This window comes from Physella acuta, unplaced genomic scaffold, assembly GCF_028476545.2.
Source record: "Physella acuta isolate Inbredline_101_S28 unplaced genomic scaffold, ASM2847654v3 ptg000222l, whole genome shotgun sequence".
NCBI classification, from domain to species: Eukaryota; Metazoa; Mollusca; class Gastropoda; family Physidae; genus Physella; species Physella acuta.
Window position 1 is genome coordinate 121,647 of NW_026731741.1, and position 18,354 is coordinate 140,000.

General features: G+C 36.0%; 1 protein-coding gene across 1 annotated transcript; it reads left to right on the forward strand.

The window, feature by feature from the left end:
• Positions 1 to 3,790: 3,790 nt before the first annotated feature.
• On the forward strand, positions 3,791 to 12,363 carry LOC131937791 (organic anion transporter 3). The gene is made up of 13 exons (XM_059295430.1): positions 3,791 to 3,845; positions 4,165 to 4,454; positions 4,789 to 5,006; positions 5,143 to 5,239; positions 5,374 to 5,507; positions 7,015 to 7,217; positions 7,517 to 7,790; positions 8,466 to 8,563; positions 8,781 to 8,915; positions 9,072 to 9,154; positions 10,177 to 10,297; positions 10,752 to 10,824; positions 12,192 to 12,363. The coding sequence occupies exons 2-13, from the start codon at positions 4,175 to 4,177 to the stop codon at positions 12,330 to 12,332; spliced, it is 1,857 nt and encodes a 618-aa protein (XP_059151413.1). The 5' UTR covers positions 3,791 to 3,845; positions 4,165 to 4,174; the 3' UTR covers positions 12,333 to 12,363.
• Positions 12,364 to 18,354: the final 5,991 nt, after the last annotated feature.

Genomic DNA, 18,354 nt, shown 5'->3' on the forward strand with positions numbered 1-18,354 from the left:
AAAGTCACCGGAAAAAAAATTAAAACAAAAGTTCAATGCTTGCTAAGAAAAAAGTCACAGAAAAAAGTCATGAAAATTTTCTAAGAAATATTATGATTTGATTGTTGAGGATTGTAACATTTTGGGCGTTTATTAATGTGGGTGTTTTTTTTTAATAACATTTTTATAAACTTTAAAAGCATTATGGCTTACAACAATAAGTTAAAATACTATAAGATAATTTACACAGAAATCTCCACTTTTGTTACATATTTAGTTAAATGTGCAGTTGAACATTTTATAATAAAAAATTTAGACACATCATTATTTAGCATATGGTTATGTCGGCTTTATGTTTTGATCCTATGCTTTGTTATGTAATAAGCGTGAGATTTGTAGGCAATACATATGGTTGAACTATTGTTGAGGACAGTGTGTCACAGTAGCTACGTCTATGCCTATTCTGGCAAATTTAATGTTAAGATTTAAAAACACTTTTAAACCCGAAACGGTTGGAACATCCTATTTAATTTTATTAAACACAATTTATATAACGGGATTAAAACAAAATTTTTATGTGTGTCAAACATATTACTGTACCCATACAACATACGCATATATAAATTGCTTATATTACATTTGAATCGTACGTTGGTTTGCACTTTCTGGGTATTTAATACATATAAGTATTAAATTCCAGACAAATACACATTTGTGACTTTTTACCTGTGACTTATTTTCTTGTTACTTTTTTTCTGTTTTTACTTTCTCGTATATACGAAGTATAGAGAAAGTATTGTAATCGTGCAAAAAAATAACTTGAAATTTTGACAGTTTTCACCGTTTTACTCCTCAGTCCTTCATCACATCCGGAGTATAGAGGACTTATTTTAATCAGGTAAAAATTATAAATACAAATATATAAACGTTTTGGCGTTTTATGCGTTATCGAGTCGTAAAAACTGGACTTTGCAATTCCGTCCGTATGTATGTGTGTCTGTGTGTCTGTCTGTGTGTAAATACGTTAACTTGAGTATCGTTACAGCTAGGTTGATGAAATTTCATATTTAAGTATTTTATCAAAATCGTAGATCCTGATCAACTTTTGAGAGATTTCCGATAACCGGAAGTGGTACTTTTTCTACTTTGAATTTTTCGAAAGCCTATACGTTGCGTACTATTTTAGATAGATGCATGAAATTTCACATGTAAGTAAAAGATCTATTTTTCTACCATCTATCCAAAATTTGAGTAATTTTCGTTGACCGGAAGTACTAATTTACGCTATTTCCGATTCCTCAAAAAAAAAAAAAACCGCATGTAAATTTATAAAGTACTAATAATATTGCGCAGTATTATGCACATTTTGTTTTGGCGTTCGCTTGGTGAGCAATTCTTTTTTTCTATGAGATTCTATTCTATTTTTAAATGTTTAAGTAATTAAAAATCATATCTATATTCCAAGTTATATAAGAATATTCGAGAAAGTTTAGGGGAGATCACTCCCGGTTTATTTTTCATGTGACTTTTTTCATACAATCGTGTAAAGTTAATTTAATTTTGTAAGTTATAGACTGCCACGTGAACAAGGCCACAAACAGGGTTACAATGTTATGTATATAAGGAATAATGCAATAACAGCAAGAAAATATATGGTACGAGAGGGGGGAGGGGAAATAAGAATGTATGTATCAGTCGGGTCGTAAGCAATTTGGCGGTACAGTTTTACCGTAATATTAAAATAAAAATTTCTTATCTAGAAATTTAATTCAATAGCTTACAATTTAAATTAAGTGAACATTTTTGTTATAGTCTTTAAAAACCTGCGTGATGGTGGTGGTGGTGGGGGGGGGGGGGGTAGGGGTTAAAAGACAATTTAATAGGTCAACCTGTGTGGAGTGTGGGGAGATTTGTGGGTCGCTAGCAAAGAAGAAAGCCAAAAACCTGTGTGGTGGTGATATCATTAATGAAGAAAAAAAGATCTAAGAGAACCAAAAAATAAATTAGGTCAAAACCCGTTCGATCATGTGCATTCAATTACCAAAACAGAATCGATAAATCATTTGACGTTTTAGTTGTTCGTCTCTGTTGTACTAACAAGAGGTATTAATTATCAAACGTCACGTTACACGTTTTCCAACAAAGCTGCTTTGTTTTAATCATATATTAGAAATGTCAGTCTATGTGCAATGGCGTCACTAGCTCGGTCGTCATCCGGTGTGGTTACTAAAGGTGTCACCCACATCTCCTCAAAATTTTAAGGTTTGTTTTGGTGTCGCCCCACCCACACCCCTCCCCACTTCCTTCTTTATTACTTTAGCTTGACATAAAATGTTACTTTAACTTTTTATGTCACCTTCTATTTGTGACGCAACTTACTACATATAACCAAGCCATTACGCGTTACTTTAAACCTCAATAAAGTACAAACCCTCTGATTCTGTTAATGCTTAATAATAAGTGTTTTTAGTTATGCTTAAATACTGATTAATTTGTCTTTATCCCCGTTTTTTTTTTTTTTTTTTTTTTTTTTGTTGAAAAACTGAATACCTTAAGACAGATGGATTAAAAAAAAAAGTAAATATTAATCATAAGACAAAATGAGCAGTAAAAAGACCCTTGTGAGCTACAGAGGCGAAGCAACCCCTCCGGTGCCCGGGGACAAACTTTCAATTTGGTGCCCCCCCCCCCCACCATATATTTTTTATATTTATAATTAAAAAACTGCAGCTAAAATAAGCTTTTAATTTTTTTTCCAACTTATTTTGACGCCCCTAGGGTCGGCATCCCGGGACATATTTACCCCCCCCCCCCCGTCGCTACGCCTCTGGTGAGCTAAGTGTGACATTGACACCATTAGTTTTTCATACTAGTTGTTATTGGAATAAGACCATGTGGACCAAAGTTTGCATAACGTCAGCTGACAGACAAACCATTTCTACTGTTGACAATATGGACGAAACGAAAATGTTCTGAATTAAAAATCAAGATTAAAATTAAAGCTGATGAAAAGAAGAATTTGTAAAGATTTATGTAATAAAATGCTTGAAATAATACTTTTTTTAAGAGGCTATTGTTACGTTTATGTAAAGAGACCTGAATGTAACCGTAATATTTATGGTTTTATAACCTATGTGGAGGACCTGGTGATGGTATTTTTATTGTAGGCTAAACAAGATATCATCCGTAGAGCTACGTTTTTCGTGTTATTGTAGAGTTCACTTGTCAAAGTAAATCTTGTGTTAGTGGATTTGTAGCTTGAACGGTGTGTTTTTTGTGTAAGATACTCTATTTAATGAAATAGAAACAAGCTAGTCTTCTATACACAAGAACCTCTTTCCTACTAATGTAAAGGGTAGGCCTACGCTAACAAAAATCTTCTTAGTTAATAAGCTGTACCTTTTTTTGTGTTTCTGAGTTAGAGTAATAAAAGAAAAAGATTAGCATGTATCAGGGATTCTACAGAAAGTATGGTTGACATGGCAACGGCGGCCATCTTGAAAAAAAAATGCTTTCGTAGAGGTCTTAAGGTCAGCTGCTAGTTTGTGTAACAGAAAACAGGTTTTGTTTATATGACAAAATTGTAATAAAGAAAACAAAAGTATATAAATTTAGGCAGACGGTATTATAGTCCATATAACCGAACGGCTCTTAGGAAGAGGCTATATGTGTAAGCTGTCTGACCAGTTAACCCTAATGCAATACACTTTTCCTGACCAGTCAACACTAATTTAAACATGGAAATAGAGAATCTGCTTTCAATCAGACATTTTATATCGACAGATTAATGTTGCAGCGGAGAATACAGAAACACATCTATCGTGTATCTCTATTTACCTGGTATTCTGGTATTCTTCCGTTATAAGGTACTATTTGGTCATGTATTTAGCTCTTAACCCACTTTTTTAATTTCGGTTAGAGTGACCTTGTATATCTAGTTCAGGACCATTTTTAAAATTTCACTTAATGTGACCTAATATCTTAATTTAAAATGAAACCCTTGAGCTGTAACGCATGACTAAAATGCACACAATTTAATTATCGTTTGTTTTATGTAATTACCAAATACAAGTCCAGAATAAATAGTGATTCTGCTTTATCTATATATGATGCATCTGTCTTCAAATATTGCGGTTCTTTTGTCCTTTGCATGCCCTACTTTACGTGTCTTCCATCTGTTTAAAGTTCTATTATAATGGAAGAGGATCACTTTCGAATGAATGGAGAAAGTACAGAAGAAGTCAAGTTCTTAACCAAGGCGTCAGTGCCCGGCGTCACACAGGAGGATGACTCCCTGCCAAATATAGAGTCATCAGAGAGGAAGTCGCTGACGGGGTTTAAGACGGTGCCCGGGGGTCTGGACAGTGTCCTGCCGGAGATTGGTAGCCCGGGGCTGTTAATTGTGCTACAGCTGGTCATTCACTTCAGTACGTTCTACACACTGAGTGGTGTCGTACTCATTTACGTTTTTATAGGTCAGTTGTCATGTGGTTATTGGTCAGTTGTTAGGTGTTTTTAGTTCAGTTGTCAGGTATTCAGTTGTCAGATTTCATTAGGTCAGTTGTCGTACTGGTCAGTGTGTTGTAGGTGTTCTCATATCAGTTATAAGGTATTCAGTGGTTAGTTGTAAGATGTTGTAGGGTCAGTTGTCAAATATTGTCAGATATTCTTAAACCAGTTGTCATTTAAGAATTTACTGACCAGTTGCGATATACGTTTGCATACGTATGTAATCAGTTGTGATATAGTTATTAGTTGGCATGTAATTGAATACAAACATTAACAAACGATGGCAACGTTTTGTTGAAGGTTACGAGCCGCCTCACACGTGCAGTCACGTGACGAACATAACATCTCTGTTGTCCAGCGTCGGCCTGGACAACACCTCGGACATTGAGCTCATCTACGGCAAGTGCGTCATCCAGCTCGTGCAAAACGTCAGCGGCGTCATCAAGTCAGTGGCGGAGCTGGGATGCGTCGAGGGGAACGATTTTAAGGGCGGCAAACTTGTGTCTTTTGTCGCAGAGGTAAGTCCATTGTTTAACTATTCAACTAACTGATAACGATTATATCTAGAAACTTTTGTATCTTCAAGTCTGTAATATTGTCAGTAGTATTTTTAAAAGGGATATTTCATGTAAAAGTGTAAGTTGTATTTTTTAGTGGGATTTGGTATGTAACAATATTGGACTCGGAGAATTAGCACAGACAATTCTAATGATTGGGCAAACCGTTGGTGCAGTTTTCTTTACATCTGTGGGTAAGTCTGTTCGTATTTGTATAGTGTAAGTCATAAAACGCATCTTACTGAATGTGGTGTATTTAATTTTTTCATTTATTGCTTTGGTTCAAACCTCTCTGTGAATCACATTCTACACCTCTCTGTGTTGACAGCCGATAGATTTGGTCGTAAAATTGTGTGCATGGTCTGCAATGCGCTGCTCATCGCGTGTGGGATTGGAATGGCCTACAGTCCAAACATCTTTGTTTTACTGGCGTTTAGATTTTTTGTGGGCCTCTTCCAACAGGTAATGTCACGTCACTGTAAAAATTGTATATTTGTTTAATAATAAACATTTATGATGTGATAGAATACAAAAATATGTCTCATCTTTGCCGGTAACTGAAACATATACCAACGTAAAGATCATAGCTATATATTTAAACAAATACTTTATATATATATATATATATATATATATATATATATATATATATATATATATATATATATATATGTATATATATATATATATAAACGAATATCATATATATATATATATATATATATATATATATATATATATAATTCTGAGCGAACGCTTTCCGTACTATTTATTTTTTATGGAGCGTCGAGTTTATGTAAAAATGTCTGGGGAGATGATGAAAGCTAGTATTTATACTATACTAAAGTGTGTGCCCGAGTTTGATATTTTGAAAAATTAAACATTGTTTTTTTATAGTTAAAAAAACCCAACAATTATTTTGCTTTAAAGTGAAACTATTATGATTAAAAAAGGAAATTTGGGGCCAATAAAAATTGGGGGCCCCTAACTGTTGCCCTCTTAGTCCCCCTCCTCAATCCGTCACTAATCCTCACCCTCACACTCCCCCATATATACGTCTGTGGAAGAAAAGTAACGGTATGTGAAACATCATTGACTTAGGGGCTTTTGTGACCCACTGCAATGTTATATTTCCTTTTTACTTTCTCGTATATACGAAGTATAGAGAAAGTCTTGTAATCGTGCACAAAAATCACATTAAATTTGGACAGTTTTCACCGTTTTACTCCTCAGTCCTTCATCACATCCGGGATATAGAAGAATTATTTTAATCGGGCAAAAATTATAAACTCAGATATATAAAAATTTTGGCGTTTTATGCGTAATGGAGTTGGAAAAACTGGATTATCCAATTCTGTCCGTGTGTGTGTCCGTGTGTAAACACGATAACTTGAGTACCATTACAGCTAGGTTGATGAAATTTCATATATAAGTATTTTATCAAAATTGTAGATCCTGATCAACTTTTGAGCGATTTCCGATAACCGGAAGTGGTACTGTTTCTACTTTGAATTTTTCAAAAGCCAATAACTTGAGTACTATTTCAGATAGATAAATGAAATTTGATATGTAAGTAGAAGATCTAATTCTCTACCTTCTGTCAAATTTTGAGTAATTTCCGTTTATCGGAAGTACTTATTTACGCTGCTTCCAATTTCTCAAAAAACGCATGTAAATTTATAAAGTACTAATAATATTGCGCACTATTATGCACATCTTTATTTAGCGTTCACTTGGTGTGCATTTCTTTTTTCTACGAGATTATATTCTATTTTTAAAAAAAATTGAGTATTTAAAATGGATTAAAAATCATGTCTAGAAGTCTATATCCCGAGTTGCCATCCCCCGTAGTGTTATATTAGAATATTAGAGAAAGTTTAGGGGAGATCACTCCCGGTTTATTACTAACCTGTGTTCCCTACCTTTGTGGTATAAATACAAAGCTTTTTTTTTTTCTTTGTATTTCTAGGGCGTGGAGTGTGTGGGCTATACGATGATTGTGGAGCTCCTGACGCCAAAACTTCGCAAAAGTATCGGAGTGTTAATCGGGTTTAACTCGACCGTCAGTGTGATAGTAATGGGGTTAGTGGCGTACCTCATGCAAGCCTACAGCTGGAGAATGCTGCAGCTGGTGGTGGCGTTGTTCTCTTGTAATGTCCTCCTGTACCCATTGTAAGTCGATGGATGTGGGACAGTTTAATGTAATTAAAGCTGTGTGTCGTCTTGTACCCATTGTTAATCGTTGGTTCTGGGACAGTAGGGTAGTAATTTAGACAAAGCGGTGGCGTTGTGTACCAAGTTTACGTCGCCTACTGCGGAATAGTTTGATGTAATCAAAGCATCTACATGATAAAATCTTGAGAGATAGTACGAGAATTCACAAGGCAGCCATTAATACTTTTAGCTAACAAACAAAATACTATCAATAAAATATAACATTAAAATAATAGTACCCTTCTATTCTTTGACAGCTTCATCTGGGAGTCTCCCCGCTGGCTTGTAGCAAACAAAAAATACAAAGAAGCTCTGAAGTTTTTGGAGAAAGCTTGTGTTATGAATGGCAAGGACTTTGAACGTGTGAAAGAAAGTTTTCAGTATCACGTGGTGCAACACGAACAAGAAGTGCACATCAAACAGGAGATGCATCTAGAGCAAGAGATATGCATTAAAAAGGAGATGGATCTAGAGCGCGAGATATGCATTAAACAAGAGGAGAAAGGCATCAACCAAGTTGATGACACCACGGTATATTTTATTATCTGAAGTTTTGCTGGCGTGTTTTACTGTTTATTGATGCTTGTTACTTTAAGGCCATGTATGATTTAAAAGCAGGGCCGGCGCTACCTATAAGGCGAACTAGGCGGCCGCCTAGGGTTCTATCCATAGGGGGGCGCAAAAATGTGTAATCGCCATTATTAAAAAGTACCTAAAATTAATAACTGCGTAGCGATCTATTTCGGTAGGGAGCCGGACGTTTTCCCCAAAGAAACTTGCCCGAATGCCGTTTGCACGAAAGCCGATTTCCCGAATGGACACTTGCCCGAATGCGACAAATGCCCGAATGGACACTTGCCGGAACTCGCCAAATGCCCGAAAGCAAGCCACTTTCAATATATATATATATATATATATATATATATATATATATATATATATATATATATATATATATATATATATATATATATATATATATATATATATATATAAATATAAATATAAATATAATATATATATATATACATATATATATATATATATATATATATATATATATATATATATATATATATATATATATATATATATATATTGCGGTGGGGGGGGGGGGGCGTTTTGATACGTCTTGCCTAGGGCGCTAAATTACCTGGCGCCGGCACTGTTTAAAAGATGAATTCCAGTTTCTTTGCTTTTTTGTAGGCAGACGACGAGACATCTAAGATAGTAAAATACAACATCACAGACATTCTGCGTCATAAAACGTTACTCATCACATCCCTCATCATTTGGTTTACATGGTGAGTAGAATGGTGTGCCATCATCAGGTTTAGCCTATATTTTGAGTTGAGTGTCGTAGCTTCGAATTATGGTTTCATTGTGAATTGCGTGTTGCAATGACTTCTTTAGGTTTTTGAGATGAGTTGAATGTGATAACGTAAATACTTTTCGTTGTGGATTATGTATTTTATGTATGTGTGGAAAACCAAAGTTTCAGTAAAAATATTTTATCCTTAGGATTACCAACACAATCACATATTATGGCCTGTTTATAACGTCTTCGTCTTTGGTTGGAAACAGATATGTAAACTTTATCCTAATGTCATTGGTGGATATACCCGGTGACATATCCAACTTAATTATGCTCCACTTGTAAGTAATCTTCAGCATGCCTCATCATAGTTTTTAAATTATTGTTTTTATAGACCATTTAGTATGTTTATCTTCTAAAAGTGATAAACTATTTAGCTTTACCTTTCGGTTATGACTATTATATTTGTACATCGTGTCTCCTGTTTATGCCACCAGTTTCGGCAGAAAGACAGTGATCATGGGTCTGATGACAATAGCAGGTACCAGTCTGCTGACCTCCACTCTACTGGTGGCTCTAGGTACTGGGAAGTTCATAGGTCTTTGGTGGACCTCGTGATATTGGATTTATTGTAGGCCTAAAATAGATTTTTTTTTGTAAATTTATTGATGCTGTGTTATAAAGGCTAATCAATAAAACCTTTGTAGATATAGTAATGTTTTTTATCTAGGCTAAACTATATTTTTTATGTAGCGCAAATGATATAGTATATTAAACGAAAGGTCCGTGTATGGTCTACACCAGGGGTCTCCAAACTTTTCAGCCCGAGGGCGGCATTAACTATCAAATATCAGTTCGCGGGCCAGGGTTTCTTCCATGCATCTCTTTGGGGTGGCGGTGTCCCCGTGCCCCCCCCCCATCCCCAAAGAAATAGAATTTATATAGAAATATATACACATTTTAAATTCAGCCCCCCCCCCCTCCACCAGCCCTCCAGGAGAAAAAGACTGAAAGAAACACTGTTGGGCCACCCGCCATTTTTTGAACTTGTCTCTAACGTATTAATTTGCTTGTTATTCAATGACCTCCATCTGCAGTTCATCTGGGCAACTGGTTACTAGTTGTTTCCCTGTATTTGTTCCAAAAACATGGAACAGCTGTCCAGCGACTCATCCATTGCAATTGAAAAATTGCGAAACTTGTTAGCAGTTTTCACCAATGTTTTCATCAATGTCTGCAACACCGAGGGCAGTGGTAGTTGCACCGGAATATAGATTTTCTAATTGTTTTGAATTTTCTGGTCAAAGTACCTTAGCCACTTCTAAAAAACATTTTTTTTTTCGTGAACAAAAAGATCTCCGCGTGCCGGATGAAAGGACCTCGCGTGCCGCATCCTGCCCGCGGGCCGTAGTTTGGAGACCCCTGGTCTACACAATATAATACTGGTCTTAGTGTTGTAAGCACAGTTATAAGAATAAACAACTTAATTTATATCACTGCTATATACATATATATATATATATATATATATATATATATATATATATATATATATATATATATATATATAACTTTATATCTTCTATTCCAAAATCTCTTTAGGCACCTCAAGTACAACAATAATATTGTCTACCGTGTTCTCCTTCTTTGGCAAGTTTGGAATTGGGGCGTCTTTCAACACACTTTTTCTCTACACACCAGAACTGTTTCCTACTAATTTAAGGCATGATCATAGTGATTTACAATTTGTTAATAGAACTGATAAAATCTAGTGTACCATAAGTAGGCCTAGAGTATTGTTTATTATCCATTGTATTTTACTTTTTATGGGCTTAGCTGTCATTGCAAATAAATCTAACAATAATTTAATCTCCAGGGTTAGTTGTAGGATAAGTAAGTAGGCCTATATGGTTAGGAATAAAGCAAATTATGATTGGGGTCAGGACTAGGTGTACTGAGGCTTACGGTTAAGTGTCAATAGTGACAATAGCTATATAGCTTAACGTAAGAGGATGGTGTTATGTGGATTAGAACTTCATCTCCCCTACCACTTATGGACCCCATAAGTTATCTCTGCATGCTGGTATCCCTGCATTAAAATTTAAATGAAATAAAAATGTTACATTCTAGAAATGCTAAGAAATGTATTAACCATTATTTCAATACATGGGCCACAGGTCAGTTGGACTTGGTATCTGCTCAAGTGTGTCAAGACTTGGTGGAATGCTGGTGCCCTATTCAAACCTTTTGGTGAGTAAAATCTTCGCTAGTCTATAATCTATATATATAATTCTCTTCTTCGAGCCGTTAGAAAACAAGCTGCAAACGCTCTCCCTACCTCCCCACCCCTACATGGTTTTAGTGAGCTGTGTTCACTCTAAATGTTTACAAGCAGAGCCAACGATTTTAAACGTAGGGGGGGGGGGGAGGAGGGGGGAGGGAAGGAAGGGGGGGGGGGGGTTATGGTCCTTAACGAGCTACTTATAGTGTTTTAAAGAAATATTTTCAGTGTCAGCGTTGGTACTGTCGAATTCACAAATTATGAATTATTGAAAATTAGAAACAACTAAATAGCGGCGTATGTTATGCCGCGGGCCGGCTCGTAGTATATAATTCTCATCTGGGATCAGTTAGAAAACAAGCTGCAAGCGCGCCTTTGCAGTCCCCTCTCTTCCTCTCTATCACTATCACTACCACCCCCCCCCACCCCCACATGATCTGGTGAGCGGTGTTCACTCTGTTTACATTTTACAATCATAGAGACGGGTTTGGTGACGGCTATTAGGGGCAGATAATTTAGTTTGAAACGATTTTAAACTTAGAGGAGGTAACAAAGAGGAGGCTGCTTTCACGTGGGGGGGGGGGGGTAGTGTTTTTAAGCAAATATTTTCAATGGCAGCATTGGTACTGTCGAATTCACAAATTTTAAATTACTGAAAAGTAGAAAAAAAAAACAACTAAATAGCGGCGTATGATACGCAGCGGGTCGGCTCGTATATAAATATTGCTTTATATACTGAAGCGTTACTTTGTTTCTTTGATTTTAAAAATAAATGGGATTTAGAGGCTGGGCCTAAACATCCTTTTTTCCTCAAAATAAAATTCTCAACATTTTAGCTTATTTCTGTTCATTTAGAACTTTTTCTAAATTGCTAAATATTTAAAAATTTGCTCTTTTTTCATATATCATATATATATTAAGAAGGAAAAATTCCTTTTTATATATTTTAGTTTACATTTTCGCTCCGTATCAAATATAATTTATTGAAATATACTTCACTAAAAACAATGCTTATCTAGCACAGAGTTTCTTCCGGGCATCTCTTCGGGCCCCCCCCCCCCCGAAATTTTTTTACCGCCCCCCCCCCCCCCCCCGAACGAAATGAAATTTATATAATTTATATAGAAAATATATACTTTTAACAGTGTCTGCCTCCCCCCCCCCGAAGAAAGTCTACCGCCCCCCCCCCCCCGAAAATTTCAAGTGCCCCCCCCCCCCCCCCCCGGAGAAAAAAGTCTGGAAGAAACACTGATCTAGCATGCCTTTTTACTTAGATTTATTTCTTAGATATAAATTGTTAAGCAGCTTTATTGTTTTATTGTTTTTCTTTCCTCAGGCAGACATAGCTCTCTGGGCACCAGGAACTATATTTTCAGCGATGTGCTTTATATCTGTAGTGATGTTTATCAGACTTCCTGAAACAAGGGGCAGGCCTCTACCAAACACAATTGCAGAGATGAAACAATGGTTGTCATGAAACTCGACAGTGACTATTTTAAAATAAAAACTTAGTAAAATGAGTTTTTTATTATTGATTTATTGCTGATTTATTGATATTTATAAATAGGCCGACTTCTAATAAATTTTGTAATAAAATGTTTAAAATAAAATACTTAAAAAAAACTTTTTAAAAAAACCACGTTTTTCTTGTGGACTAAAAAGTAGAAAATAACTATTTACATACATTTGATGACAAAAAACGTGGGTACGTTCACCATCAAATTTCCCGACCCATCTGCCCGACCCACGTTTTTTGTCATCAAATGTATGTAAATAGTTATTTTCTACTTTTTAGTCCACAAGAAAAACGTGGTTTTTTAAAAAGTTTTTTTTAAGTATTTTATTTTCTCCTTTTTAGTCCGTTGCTACACATGAAAAACGTGGTTTTTAAAAAAGTTTTTTATATAGTTTATTTTCTACTTTATCTAATGACTTGATTAAGTATGAATTGACTAAGTGTTTATAAATACACGGACTAAAAAAATCTTGAGCGACCAGGATTCGAACCTGGGTTGTCGCGGCCACAACGCGAAGTACTAACCACTATACGATCACGGCCAGCGCGCTCACATCGATTGGGGCCGAAGTAACTGTGTCTATAAGCCTCCAGTCTTGTCGGTATCTTTAGAAATCATGTCCTCAATTTTATGGTCCTTGGGGCGTAATTAAATTAAGCTAATTACCGTCTCTAATTGCTAGTTTTTATGATTGCATCTGAAATTGTTAGGCGAAAGTAGCCTACATGCCAAATTTCAGATCTATTGAGCAATCAGAAGTGGGTTAATTTTCGATGTCAATTTTAACAACAAACACACGCGAAGCTGAGTTAATAAAAACGTGTTAAAAAAAGTAAAGATAGTCACCCATGTGGATTAGGTCACCCCATGTTATAGCTTACTAGTAATAACATTACTAGTCAATTGTCTCCCTGTAAGGACGTGTACGACACATCCAACTAACGCAATTTTTAGCTGCCTTTTCAAAATTCAACTAACAATTTTAGCCTCCCCCATCTATCTTATAAATGATCTCCTGCACGACAATTTTAGGCTCCCTTGTGTCCCTCATCTTACTAGCAGGGACATTATGTTTGTATTTGGGTAAATCAATCAATTTATTGATGCTAATTTTCTTTTGATGAATTTTATGCAAAGCCTGAATGTATCATCACACTCTCAACTCACAACAAACGTCACATTATGCACTATAGGGCCCAAAATATGACACAATTGACATATAGAACCAATTATTTAGACATTTTAGATATCTTCCAAAACTATTAAGTTTAGTTACTTCCCTTTAGCAAGGGGATACAACAAACAAATAACTGAACTGTCAAAAAAAAACCCACTGAATACCCTTTGTTCAGACTTGTGCTGGTCGGGAGAGGGGTGATCAACGTTATAGTGAGTGTGTTATCACCGTGTTGTTGGCTGGCTTATAGGGCCTATAGGCCGTGGCTTGATGGGTAAGGCGATGTAAAACAAACACACCAGAACAGATCATTACTCAGTTGACTTAGCGGACTATTTGAAATTTTGAACGTGTCGCCGTTGTCTATTTTATTGCTGTCTTAAAATTACATATTAATTATCTTATAAAATAAATATGCTAGTAAGATAGTGACCAGCGTCCGTCAGCAGTGCTGATTTTTGCCAGTTGTTGTCGAAGTTTAACGGACATGAATACTGGCAACTTTAATCTAGGAACTTTACAGTCAGTCTTCCAAAACCAGGGTCTTTATCAAGCAAACAGCATAAACAAGTAAGTTTTTGAAGTAATGATTTTCTTCACAACTGTTGTTGGGGGCAGACTTAAGATTATTTATTTAAATGTTTTATTCTTTTTAAAAATTATATTGTTCAAGTTACACATTTACATCTATCATTTTCATAACACACTAGATTGGTAAGATTGAGAGGCGTGGGCGAGGGGGGGGGAGGATGCGGACCGCACAGGGTGACACCATTTAGGGGGTGGCACCATGGCGAAAAATTGCAAACTATATAGAAGAAATACGCTTTTTGTCAGTTTAATTTATGATAAATTAGAATTAATCCACCTGTATTAATTACTGACTATAGATAGAAATCATTAATATTAATTGTGCACATTTTAAATCTATCAACGGCGGGAGGGTAGGGGAGAAGGTGACAACAACAGCAGAATTTTACAGGGGGAAAATGTTGTGCTGAGTATTTTGAATAACTGAATAGTTAATCCACGACCGGGGTGGGCTTGACACCAAAATCCAATAACTGACGATAGAAACGATGCTTTTTTCCTCATTAATTAATATAATGTACCCACTAATTGACATTTTGTGGGAGGGTGGAGTGACACCACGAGGTGCCGCACCAGGTGACACACTTCTTAGCGACGCCACTATAGGGTCTACTCCTGACTTCTGACTTTTTTCTTTACACATGTTACTGACATCATGTTGTCTTGCCGTGTTTGTGTCAATATGTCATTTCCTGTTTTAGGTACAGATTTTGTTCACCATACGATGATATCAGTCAGCAGCCCACAGTGTTATCAACATCACGGATATAATTGAATTCATGCCAAAGATTGTCAACCAAGTCCAGGTAATTATATTATATATTGGTGCTAGTTTGTTACAAGTAATAAGCCTGTATATTTTTAAAATGTTAAAAATGGCCTCAAAAGAACGAAGTGGATTAGCGGTAGAGAGCTGGACTGCTAACCCGTTAGTCTCGAGTTCGAATCCGGGTTCACCAAACTAACGTTAGGGAAGGTAAAGGCGGTTGGGCATAATGCTGACTACACTATGTTTTCATATGCCGAGGTCACAGAAACAAGTGAACTCTACTTTACTTGCCCTATAGAACGTCAAATTTGAAATGGAACTTTAGTACTTTACTAAAATAGCCTCACGGACTGCGTTAGCGTATTGTTAGATCATATGACAGGTTAGCAGGCTTTGACCTGTAAAGCCCATGGTTGCTATACAAAAAAAAAATATTCCCAAGTTCAAACCAATGGGCAAATGATGCATTTTGTTTGTTCTTGCTTTGGAAGATAATTCTGAATGAAATGCAGTTTGAAATCAACGGTCAACAGGCCGTATTATGCTAAGAATTTTGACACAATACTTAACTGTGTTTGAGGAAATTCCATCCAAAATTACAATTACGCATGAAGAAGAAGATCATAGTGATGGGTGATTGTGGCAGATGGTAGAGATTGATGATGTTCAACCTGTGCTTGGTTTGTGTAGTTAAGTTTTAACGATTGAGTCTGGTGGCACAACGGCCCTTTAGATGATTGATTTCAAACAATCGATGGGTGACATTTATTATGAATAGGGAACAATTTATTATGTTTTTTTAACTTCTAACACAATTTGCAGGCTTGCATACATTTACACTATACATTTTCCAACACTATTTGAGTACGAGAAAAATGGCCCGTTGAGGAAGGATACAACGGGCGCTAGGCTGATAGTGCTGTCTCTTTTCTCTAAACTAAAACCACCCTCCCCCCCCCCCCCCCCAAAAATGTCTACCGTCCCATTCAACGAAATATAATTATATACTTTTTCCAGTGTCCGCCCCCTACCCGAAAATTCTACCCCCGCCACCGAAAATTTCAAGTACCCCCACCCCTCTCCGGAGAGGAAAAAAGTCTAAATTAAAACCACCCCACCACCCCCACAAGTCTGAAAGAAACACTAGTGTCGCGCTTAGCCACTACCCGAAGAATTGCATTAAAGAAATTGCAAGAAAACCACTTTTTAGATTAGACACATTAATTAGGCGGTAATTTTATTATAGAGTATCGATGAAGAAATTTCTTTTGAGTTAGGGAGGGGGGGGGGGGGCTCAGACGTTCTTACGCGGGGGTGGGGCTTCGCCCCTACCCGAAGAATTGTATGAAAGAAACTCTTCACGCAAACCACTTAGATTAGACAAAATTGCCTTTTTATTTAATGTTTACTCGAGAATCAATGACGTCATATTACTGTGTGCACTCTCCGGCTTGAGATTATTTTCTACTCTGTGCTAAATGTGGCGACGTCATACTTCGTTTCTCGAATTACTATGCAGGTTTTTAATTTGCTTGTGTTTTCTCTAGAGCGTTCTTGTCAGACAGAGCGTTCTTGTCAGATACACAGACAGCGAAACTATTAGTATTAATGTGCAATACAACATTTTAGTAGTTTATAGTAAGTAGCCTTATACACGTTTTCACTAATTTGATCTTTTAAACATTTTTAATTTTATCTTAGAGCATAACTTTTGTTTTTAGCAGTCCAGCTGCCTTATGTTGCAAAGTCATCAGATCAATCAAAAACTCTTCTACAAAGAACAACCTCATGTGAATGAACATAAGGTAGGCAGAAGAAGGGGACAATATCATGGAATAGAGGGGTTTGACACTGGGAGAGTCACTAAAGATGGCAGAGGACAGTGTGGGAATAATGAAGACGATCAGAAGAAAACCAGTGACACCAGGTTAAGTCACTTTAGACTAAGTGACAAAAAATGTGTCTTTTTATTTTAATATACAGCATACCTCAAATGTTTTATACAATATTGAGGAATTACTGCTGTTTTCTGAAGGGCACATTGAATCTATTTTAACTTACAACCCTCATAAAAAGTAAATGAAACACAGCTATGTTTTTGTTATGTGCCAGTTGAAGCTGCCCTCACTTAACAAGAGTTCTAATCTACCAAAGATCAAGTGGAAAAGCTGTATGTGAATATAGAAGATAAAAGATTTATTCATGGAAACATTTAATTATTAATTAAGTAGCTTGACGAATGATCAAATGAAGTAGAAACTGCTGATGCTTCTATCTATTGCAATCATGCTCATCGTAGGAGAGCATTGCCATCTATTGACCACACATCTTCCTGAAGTTGCACCCAAAACAGCCAGCTGTGCCATGTTGTCATGAACGTGAATCTGTGTCAAGACAGCTCAACTCCACACATAATCCAGTCAGCCCAGAAAGAAATAATCCTACAAACTTTCCAAGATTTCTTGTTTAAACAGGCTGTGGTCGTAAAGTACCAGAAGTACTACACTTTATTTTATATGATAAAGACAAGTTGTTTTGTTTATCTGTTACTATCCTTGTATATACTACATATGGACAATCACATATATACCTCACTCTAAAAATGGGGGATGTTACATTATCTCCCATTATGATTGTTCTTCCCCCCCCCCCCCACATTCTCTTTGACTTACCTTTTATATTATCTTCCATCATGCAACTGACTGCCATGTTTTTTTGTGTAAGGATCTCTATACACTTCTATAACTTTACCTTTTGTAAAGACTTTAAGACTAAAACCACAAACAACACTTATCAAAATCTGGGGAATCACAGTAATATTTTTGTTATTTACCCCATTAAAAGCGCCATTTAAAGCTGGGGAATAACAAATTCTTAATTGCCCCATTGAAGCTGCCTTGACTTACACACATTTAAACTGCCCTTGCCATATGGCTGTAATTTTTACCTGTTGAAGTCTGGGTGGTAATTAGGTAACTATCGTAACAAGTGGTAGTAACACAGGTAGTGATAGTAGGTCAGGTTGTGTTAGTGAGTTGAGTAATAATAATGAGCTACATTGTGGTATTGAGTTGGTTCGTGGTAATGAGTCGGTACCCGGTATCCGCTGAAATTAGGTACATTCTTTTAAACATGAGCATTCTTTTAAGTATAACAAAAATTTTATCATGACAATCGTGTAATACAAAATATTCCTTTAAACATGAGAATTCTTTTAAACATTAAATTCACTTCAACCTAAATCACAATTCAGGATCACATAATATACTCCTTTATTGGTACTTTTTTTAAGATCCTGAAACTTAAATCAAAATCGTTGGAAAACGTTTGTTTAAACAATCATGATTTATAAAAAACATATTTCTTTTTACTTGGGCTTATTATAAATATTTTTCTCAATATTGGTTTTATTTGAACTAATTTCTACCCGGAAACATTTGTCAGC